The sequence below is a fragment of the Larimichthys crocea genome, unplaced genomic scaffold (genome assembly GCF_000972845.2).
Source record: "Larimichthys crocea isolate SSNF unplaced genomic scaffold, L_crocea_2.0 scaffold364, whole genome shotgun sequence".
Lineage (NCBI taxonomy): Eukaryota > Metazoa > Chordata > Actinopteri > Sciaenidae > Larimichthys > Larimichthys crocea.
Window position 1 is genome coordinate 6,075 of NW_020854803.1, and position 10,552 is coordinate 16,626.

Sequence of the window (10,552 nt, forward strand, 5' to 3'; positions counted from 1 at the left end):
CCAGACTGGATATCCAGTCTACTGTTGTCATGTCTTATTCTTTTAAGCCAGGTCTTGGTGAAAAGCCTTGGGCTGTTGCTGCAACTTTTTTAGCTGTCGTCTCTGGAGCTGAGACAACGCTGCAATAGTTGGACTTTAACAAGTAAATCAAGTCATTTTAAGGATGCAGGGACTTGCAGGTGAAGTCAGTGACTCGTCATTATTTACATACATCAAGCAGCTGTCGACATGTTGAACCCTCTCTGAGATCTTTGGGGATTTCATGAGAAACACTAACCTTGTCAGAATATGAACACACACACACACACACACACACACACACACACTACAGTGTATTCTGAAAGTTCATGGAAACATCTGAGTCTGGTGATATTCTAGATTATTGTCAACAAATTCCACAAATGGACCAAAATCATCAATAAATTCATCCTGCTAATAAGAATTATGTGTGTATCAGAGTCTGATGTATTTTCTTCTTCTGTCCAAACTATTAAAAGACAAATTTGCATCCTTTAACTTCCGTAATGGTTCATTCCTCATTTTGTGTCACTGTTTGCCAGAAATGTCTTGGCCTCAGTCTTGTTCTGTTGAATCTCTTCTCTTACAAAGAGAACTTGTTTGTACCTGTTTGTTGATAAAAAGGTACCTATGATGTAACATAATGTTCAGATAGTTCAAGTATTTGTTCCACAGAAAGGTTCATGGGGAGGTCTTTATACTCAGTAGGTGTGTTTTTATTTCTGTGGGAAGAAAACTCGCTGTTGTTCAACAGGTTTTGTACCTATGATGTAACATAATGTAGTAATAACATTAGGTGTAATACATGCTATTTGGACCATAGGAAGCAAAGGGTATATAAGACGCCACACAAGGAGGATCGTGGTTAGTCCTCGGCCGGCTCTCGTGTTCAGGACAAGCTGATCGATCGACCACATCGGGGCATTGCATTTTTTAACTTAAAACTTGAACTCAAGAGACAGAGCAGATAAACAGCCAAACGTTTTTGATCACCTGGCTGTTGAAGACTAATCTGGTAAGAGACTTTTTGGACTTTGGACAAAGTCGGGAGTTTCAACAGTAACCAACAGTATGTATGGGCCTGTATGCCACTTCCCTCTTTCTCTTCAAATATTAAGTTAATGTTTACTCGTGAACATGAATCAACTTCAAATCAGTTTAAGCTGTATGCTTGCCCTTGCTTAATTTAGCAATAAATGTATTTAATACAGTTAAAGAGTAAATTTGACTAAGGAGTAAATAAATCATATTTTTGATATCTCTGTAGGCAATAAATATTAGGTATAGTGTGTCCAACATATTTGAAGGTTGTAACTGGTTACTTCAGTCAAAGCAAATTAAACAGAGCCTTGGAGCTTAATGTACAAGCCACTAAAAATGATCTTAGCAAGTGCCAAGATCAATCAGAGGAGAACGGGCGTGGCTAGTGCAGTATTTGACTCCAGGGCTATTTTGTCAGGTGCTGTACTAGAGTGAGCAGGGCAGGTGTCCACATGAAGGCAGTTAGAAGCTAGGCGTGTCTCCTCGCCTACAGCTTAAACTGTCCTCTGCTGAAGACCTGGTAGGGTAATACCCACAGGCTAGAGGGTCGGACCCTTTAAATCAAGAGCTGGTCCAAAAACTCCTGTATAGGGGTAACTCGGGATCTAACAACTTTTACTGAACTCCTGTGTATAAAAAAAACTGGTATCAACAGAGAGACACTGCAGTTCATAGCACAGTAAACTGTCAGTCTTTCTTTTATCGTCCTTTCTGTTTGTGAGGAGAGTTGACTCCTGCTGTGTGAATGTAAATGCAGTATTGAAGGCTGTGTGGTCACTTACAGGTTGGAGAAATGGCCTCAGAGAACATGAAGGTTGCTGCCCTGGGTCGACCTTTCACCCTGGGAATGCTGTACGATGCTCGGAAAGATGAACTGATCCCAGGTCAGTCTTGACTTTGACTACTATCTTATGAAAGAAGTATTTTTAAATATTTAAATTAGGACTGTCAAAGGATTAAAAAAAGTTAATCCAATTAATTATGGGTCTGTGACTAAATAATCTAAATTAATCACACTTGGGTTTTTTTTCTGTGAAAAGCATCCAAACATGTTCAGACATGTTTCAAATCAAACTGAATTCAGTAGCTGAATAAATCAATGAATAACAGACATTTTAAACATGAAAGTTGAAAGTCTAAAAAAAGATTTCACTGTTCAAATTCAATATGATCATCTCAGGACAAACCTCGAACGGTAACGAGTGTTTAAGGAGCATTACCGCCACCTGCTGTGTTGGAGAGTGGGCTGAAGTTTCCTAATTCCACTAGTGGACGCAGCACAATTAATCTTTTTTTTTAAATCTTGTTATTTTAAGTGAACATGTTAATTTGACAGCCCTAATTTAAATATTACCTGACTCGTCTTTGCAGTTTTGTGTGAATGTATCACATACTCATCTTATTATGAACTTTGCTTGTGTTGTAAACAGGAAGAGAGCAAGTTAGCTCTTCCTGCTAAAGTCTACCCAGTACATACTTTCTTTAGACGCATAGACATGCAAATGTGGAGAGATGGAGTGCAGTGAGTGGTTCAGTGCCTTGCTCAAGGGCATGATCAGAGTCTTGTGACTTCATGTTAATGTAAAGTTACTCTTAGCGTTAACTATAAACTTGACTTTGACTAAATTAAATGAGTTATGGGCTGTGGGTCAAGCAAACGCACAGGGACCAGTTCTTCAGTGTAGCATGATTACTTTAATGTCCGCCTCAAAAATAGGACAACTGAACACTCAGCAACATGTGATACATCATCACCTATTAAATGCAAGGTGTATCCTGAAATATAGTTCCTGTTCTGAATTAAGAAGAATACAAATACTTAATTAAATTATACCAATTCTCTAATAACTTTAAATGTTATGAATAAATCTCATCTTACATTGATAAAATGACTGATGTTTTCTAATTTCCACAGGTGTGACACTGTGGGATGGTAAAACTCTCCAAGAAAACACAAGTGAAAGCTCTCAGCACAGCAGTGCATTTCAAATTTCTGCATCTGACTCCATTGAATCCAAGTCTTCTCTGCTGGATGTTGAAGCTTCTCTGAAGGCCAGCTTCCTGGGTGGACTGATTGAAGTTGGAGGATCTGCCAAGTATCTGAATGATACGAAGAAATTCAAGAATCAGAGCAGAGTGACATTTCAGTACAAAGCTACAACCAACTTCAAACAGCTGTCAATGGCTCACCTTCTAACCATGGACACAGAACAGGCAGATCTTATTGAGAAAGGTTTTGCAACACATGTAGTCACAGGCATCCTTTATGGGGCAAAAGCTTTCTTTGTGTTTGACAGTGAGAAGTTAGAAGCCAGCAGCGTTCAAGACATCCAGGGCCACATGGAAGCTGTGGTAAAGAAGATCCCCTCTCTTGATATCGAGGGGGAAGCTGACATCAACCTAAATGATGAGGAAAAAGCCCTGACTGAGAAATTCTCCTGTAAATTCTATGGAGACTTCATTCTTGAAAGCAACCCTGCAACATTTGTAGACGCAGTGAAGACCTATGTCGAACTTCCAAAGCTTCTGGGAGAAAAGGGAGAGAACAGTGTTCCAGTGACGGTCTGGCTGATGCCACTGAAGAATTTAGGTTCAGGAGCTGCTGAGCTGATGAGTGGGATCAGCGTTGGACTAGTGAGGAAGGCGCAAGATGCTCTAGAAGATTTAAAGGAAATAGAAATGAGATGCAATGATTCTCTGGATGACGGAGTAGCAGAGCATTTTCCACAGATTCACAAAGATCTAAGCAGTTTCAAAAAATCCTGTAATTATTACACATCTCACCTCCAGCAGATCATGGGGAAGAAATTTCCCCTCATCCGTGAAGGTAAAGAAAATGAGAGTTCAGTAGAACAAGTCTTTGAAGACAGACACGGGTCACCATTCAGTCATGACAAACTCAGCGAGTGGCTGGATCATAAAGAGAGAGAAATCAATGTCATCTGGTCCTGTGTAGGAATGATGGAGGGAGTGAAGATCGTCCATAGTCAGTCAGAGTTGGACAGAGAGGTTCTTGCTGCAGGTGTAGAACATGCTGTGTGCTTCGTTTTCACCTCCCTGAAGAGTGCTGACCCCTGCCTTGATGCGATGAACAACTACTTGGATACTCTTGAGTTAAGAAGTACCACTGAAGTCCCATGGTACTACTCACATGAAGTTTTAACCAAAACGAGAAAAAAAGCTGAAGTGGTCCACAATCTTGCCAAAGCACTGAAGAACAACCCCAGAGTCTGTTTCCTCATAGCCTCGATTGCAAATGAGAAGTACACAGGAGCAACTATCTACCATTACAAGGACGGTTATCGGGTCACTGATGATTTCACAAAGCCTGAGATCCCTGATGTGGAGGAGATCACAGACAGGACAGATCTGATGTGGTGTAAGTCATTTTCCATGTTTCTTCAGTCAAAACTACGCTGTACTAATTACTGTTCTCCAGAAACCTGTTTGACCATCACAATGACTAATAACACATTTTGTTTTGGTCTCTCCATCAGATGCCTGTGACCTCACCCTGGACCCAAACACTGCAAACAACGACCTCACTCTGTCTGAGGAAAACAAAAAGGCAACATATGGAGAAACACAGGACTATTCTGATCATCGAGAGAGGTTTGATAAACAACATCAGGTGTTGTGCAGTCAGGGGTTAACTGAGCGTCATTACTGGGAGGTAGAGTGGACCATTAGCTCCGATCCATGGGTTGTCATAGCTGCTACATACAAATCAATTCAAAGAAAAGGAAAAGGTTCAGATAGCAGACTTGGTGATAATGCCATATCATGGGGTTTGGAGAAAACTACTTCATCTGTCAAGCACATACTTCGGACAGCGCATGATGGGAGGTGGGAGACAATTCCTTCTCCCTCTGTCTGCAGCAGAGTTGGGGTGTATCTGGACTGGCCTGCTGGCACTCTGTCCTTTTACGATGTCTCTTCTAACACACTGAGTCACCTGCACACCTTTCACACCACATTCACTGAGCCTCTTTACCCAGGCTTCTGGGTTATTTGGCATCCCAATTATGTATACCTGTGTCCATTTGAATAAGAGCAATGACAAAAGATTCTTGGTCTGTGCACAGAGATAAAAATCATTCCCAGTGAATCAAACGGGTCAAATAAAGTCCTGATCGTTGTGTTGTAGATAGTTAATAATCAATAACCAAAAATATACATCATTACTCTGATATCTGTGATTTTATTTTGGCGGGTTTCCACCCAGTTTCCTCTGTAAATCTAAAAATGAAAAAGGGTTTAGAATCTTCTGGAAGCTGTCAGATTGTTTCGATCATTCAAGTCTGGACAGAAAGACCAAAACCAAAAGAAAGGACTTCCTTTGTAGATGAATCTTGTTTTTGTTTTTTTCTGGGGTCTTAAACATGGTGTAGGGTTCAGTTAAAGACATATTAATGAGTAATTAATCATTGTTCTGAGGACAGAATCACTGTTAACACCATTTTCTAGATGTTAAGTAACCTGCTGATGTTTCTAAAGCTGAATCAATGTCAGATTCCTGTGAAACTGCGCCACCTGTTGGGCGTGTTTATGCTGAGCAGAATATTCAATAAAGTGCAGACCTGAGATTACCGTGTGTGCTGCTTTGTTGTTTCCTGTAGATTCAAAAGTTGACTGTACCAAAGATTATTAATTATCCTTGAAGACTCATCAGCATCTTTCAAAGTAAAGGACACGACAATGATAGAACATCAATTTATTCAATTCATTTATATTAAATAGGTTTAATATAAATGAACTAATGAACTTAATGTGAAGCAAGTAATAAGATTTATAAACTAATAAACTCAATGTGCTTCCATTACACAGTAACCAGGTTTATGCATTCAATATTAATAAAGACAATTTGTTTGTCCAAACCAACAGATTAAATGAATGCAGGCATTTTGAGTTTATTAGTACTGTTACATAAATCTTATTACTTGATTCAGGTTAGGATTGTTAGTTTATTGAGTGTGCCTGCAAGGCCACTGACAGCCCCATCTACTCCATGTAAACTGGACACCTGACAGGTAACTTCCTACCAGGTAACACACACCTCGATCCCCTAGAGGTCCCTCTAGAGCAATACCTCAAGTATCAATGTCAGGATACTACAATAAGTATCTGTGTTATTCTCAGAGGCCCAACAGAATCTGGGATCTTTATTTCGTTTTGGAAAAACCTGAGATCTTATTTTGGAATGTGTGAGACTTAGCCGGACTATTTCTGACCCAGACAGAGCATTAGCAATCAGCTCTCTTTGTAATAGACAAGACATTCATTAGACAGAAGAGTGTGAAAGCAATCTGACAACCAGTGTTGTCAACCAACTCCTCAGTAAAGAAAGTAGCAACTGCCTGTCCTAAAAGTTGCTAAATGACGTCATCAAATAATTTGAATGATCAGCCATGTGCATGTAAGTGTAATGGACACTGAAGGAGAGAGGAATAACGTCTTGGCAGAGACAAAGTCAGTAAAAAGCCTAAATATGTTTAGAACTACAAATGAACTTCCTTCTGTCGACTCAAACCCTCCACCCTCCTCTTTGATCTGTCTAGTAGTCTGACATTAAATGAGCCAGCAGCAGATTCAGGCATGCGCAGTTCATTCACAGTCTGGACGCAGAGGGGTGAACGTCTCCTGCTCTGACTGCAGCTGGGAGGGGCTGCTGTGCGAGGACCGGGCTGCCTGGGAGTGCTTTGGGACGGGGAGTGGCCCGCGGCAGCACCCGCTGTTTGTTGGAAGAACCACACGTGCTTTGGCAACGCTGCAGACAACTCTGAGACTCTGCCTGCCTCTTATCTTGTCTCTTATTTAAGTACTGGAGGATAAAGAGCAAAAATGAAGAGTGGAAGGAAGAGGAGGACTGAAAATAAGATCAGTTTGATTAAAAACTCCTTTTTCTTCTGTGTTTTTTCATCACAACTGACCCCTCCTGTACCACACTGGATATCCAGTCTACTGTTGTCATGTCTTATTCTTTTACATAACATGTTGAAACCTCTCTGAGATCTTTGGGGATTTCATGAGAAACACTATCCTTACACTTTATCCTTATACACACACACACACACACATACACACTACAGTGTATTCTGAAAGTTCATGGAAACATCTGAGTCTGGTGATATTCTAGATTTTTGCCAACAAATCCCACAAATGGACCAAAATCATCAATAAATTCATCCTGCTAATAAGAATTATGTGTGTATCAGAGTCTGATGTATTTTCTTCTTCTGTCCAAACTATTAAAAGACAAATTTGCATCCTTTAACTTCCGTAATGGTTCATTCCTCATTTTGTGTCACTGTTTGCCAGAAATGTCTTGGCCTCAGTAAACTTTGTCTTGTTCTGTTGAATCTCTTCTCTTACAAAGCGAACTTGTTTGTACCTGTTTGTTGTTGATAAAAAGGTACCTATGATGTAACATGATGTTCAGATAGTTCAAGTATTTGTTCCACAGAAAGGCTCATGGGGAAGTGTGTTTTTATTTCTGTGGGAAGAAAACTCGCTGTTGTTTAGCAGGTTTTGTACCTTTGATGTAACATAACATTAATGTGCTGATGTTGATCTTGGCACCAGTGTTCCTGACCGCCTTCAGAGTTTAATTAAATACGTCTGGCAAGCTTAGAAACAGGATCCAATGCAGATGGAGCTGATGAGGAAGTCACAAAGTTTTTTGAAGCACAGTCTGGAAATACTGAACAGAGAGGGGGTGTCGAGGCTGAGTTTGGGTTCCTTTGTGGACGGCCCAGCGTAAAATCTTGCTTCGTCACCGTGTTTCTTACTCAACCCTTCAACATGATTTACTTTTATCCTTATTTCTCTTAGTTCCAAACTCATTTTCAAACATTCATGGTTCTTTATAATCAAATGATCAGTTATCGTCATATTTCTTTTTCGTTGTTACATTCATCACAACATTTCACATTTCATGTCTTAATAGTTAGTTCGAAATCTAACTAACCTTCTGCCTCTAAAACAGTCCTCTCACACTGTTGCTAATTTCCAATGAATGGAAATTCACCCCGCTGTCACATTCCACCAATTATGACACTTTCGAATACCATGCCATTACAGTAACGGCCCCTGTTAAGGCCTACGTTGTTGTCATTTACCATCCACCAGGCCAAATGGGTGACTTTACAGACGAGCTAGATACCCTGATGTCATCCATACTTGATCATGACTGTCCGTTGCTTGTCCTGGACAACATGAGCATCCACTTACCGTCCAGACTTTGTCAACTTTATGTCATTAATACATTCCTTTGACCTCCAGCTGGTCCATGGTCCTCCTACTCACAAAGCTGGCAAAAACCTTGACTTGATTCTCAGCCGAAACTGTGCCACAGATGCACTGGTGGTAACGCCTCTCCACCTATCAGATCACTTTTTTATCCAGTGTAATGTCACTCTGTCAGAGCAACCCTCTGCTCCTCCATCAATGGTTACGTTCTGCCACAACCTCCGTAACGTATCTCCAACCTACTTCTCCTCTATTGTTACCTCTGCTGTACCTCCACTCAGCACATTCTCCTCTCTGAAGGTTAATGATGACACTGAGTCACTCTGCTCTACTGTGACCTCATGTCTGAACAAGCTGTGTCCTTTATCTATGAGGTCTGATCGACTCGACCAATCTCACCCATGGTTGGGTGTTACCCTCCGATCACTGCGCACCAAACTCAGAGCTGCCGAAAGAAAATGGCCCACGGCAGAACCTGCTGCTTGTTGGAAGAGCGACTTCCTGCCTCTTATCTTGTCTCTTATTTAAGTACTGGAGGATAAACAGCAAAGATAAAGAGTGGAAGGAGGAGGAGGACTGTTTGACTTAAAAACTCCTTTTTCTTCTGTGTTTTTTCATTACAACTGACCCCTCATGTACCACACTGGATATCCAGTCTACTGCTGTCATGTCTTATTCTTTTAAGCCAGATCTCGGTGAAAAGCCTTGGGCTGTTGCTGCAACTTTTTCAGCTGCTCTCTGGAGCTGAGACAACGCTGCAATAGTTGGACTTTAACAAGTAAATCAAGTCATTTTAAGGATGCAGGGACTTGCAGGTGAAGTCAGTGACTCGTCATTATTTACATACATCAAGTGTTGTGGAGAAAACCTTCCAGAACGCAATGAAATAACAACACGGAGACAGCTGCTTGCGAATCCGAACGACCCTTCACTTTTACTTTTCACAATCTTTTATACCCATTCTTACATCACTCTTACATCACTGTTACATAGTAAAATCACCAGATCTGGACCCAACCATCCTGTACTTTCTTATAATCATATGTCCGTGTTCTGAGCGTCACGTGAACGTAATATTGTCTATGTGTTTCCCATGAGCCTGCATGGTGTGTGTCTGTGCTCGACTCCTTAATCTTGGTCAAGGCCGATCTGAATGTTATCTGGTGGCAGAGAAACATTCAATACTGTCTTAGCTGTGTAATCTGTGAGTTTGTGCATTTTGTATGTCTATGTGTCCTTGTGCATTATGTGTGTGCATGTGTGTGCCTTTATCATGTTCTATTCAAAAGTCCATATGTGTCACGCAGAACACCACACAAGCAGCTGTCGACATGTTGAGCCCTCTCTGAGATCTGTGGGGATTTCATGAGAAACACTAACCTTGTCAGAATATGAGTCTGATGTATTTTCTTCTTCTGTCCCTATATAACTATTAAAAGTCAATGTCTTGGCCTCAGTAAACTTTGTTCTGTTGAATCTCTTCTCTTACAAAGAGAACATGTTTGTACCTGTTTGTTGTTGATAAAAAGACATACCTATTATGTAACGTAATGTTCAGGGAGTTCAAGTATTTGTTCCACAGAAAGGCTCATGGGGAGGTGTGTTTTAATTTCTGTGGAAAGAAAACTCGCTGTTGTTCAACAGGTTTTGTACCTATGATGTAACATAACATCAGCGTACTGATGTTGATCTTGGCTCCTGACCGCCTTTAGATTTTTATTAAATGCTTCTTGACAAAGAAGGCCTAAAGTCAAAGTTGCAATGCTTTTGCTTTGGTACACTTCAGGGAATGAGTTATTCTATTGAACTTATTCATTGTTTGGGTCAAGTTTCATACATTAAAGTTATCTATTAACCAAAACCTCCTTGGAGGAGTCATTTCCTTCATTTGGGTGTCATAAAGCATCAGCAAACTCCGTTCCGTTCCGTCTTCTTCCGCTTTATCCGTTATCGGGTCGTGGGGGCAGCAGCTTTAGCAGGGAGGCCCAGACCTCCCTCTCCCCAGCCACTTCTGCCAGCTCTCCCAGGGGGACCCCAAGGCGTTCCCAGGCCAGCCGAGCGACATAGTCCCTCCAGCGTGTCCTGGGTCTTCCCCGGGGCCGCCTCCCGGAGGGACGTGCCCAGAACTTCGCACCAGGGAGATGTCCAGGAGGCATCTTCACGAGATGCCCGAGCCACCTCAGCTGGTTCCTCTCGATGCGAAGGAGCAGCGGTTCTACTCTGAGCTCCTTGCGGATGGCCGAGC

At 41.3% G+C, this 10,552-nt stretch overlaps 1 protein-coding gene across 1 annotated transcript; it reads left to right on the plus strand.

Annotated features, from left to right (window-relative positions):
• The first annotated feature begins 813 nt into the window (after positions 1-813).
• Positions 814-5,643, plus strand: LOC109140851 (stonustoxin subunit beta). The gene is made up of 4 exons (XM_027276377.1): positions 814-1,033; positions 1,844-1,943; positions 2,975-4,438; positions 4,557-5,643. Exons 2-4 carry the CDS (start codon positions 1,853-1,855, stop codon positions 5,108-5,110), a joined length of 2,109 nt encoding a protein of 702 aa, XP_027132178.1. The 5' UTR covers positions 814-1,033; positions 1,844-1,852; the 3' UTR covers positions 5,111-5,643.
• Positions 5,644-10,552: the final 4,909 nt, after the last annotated feature.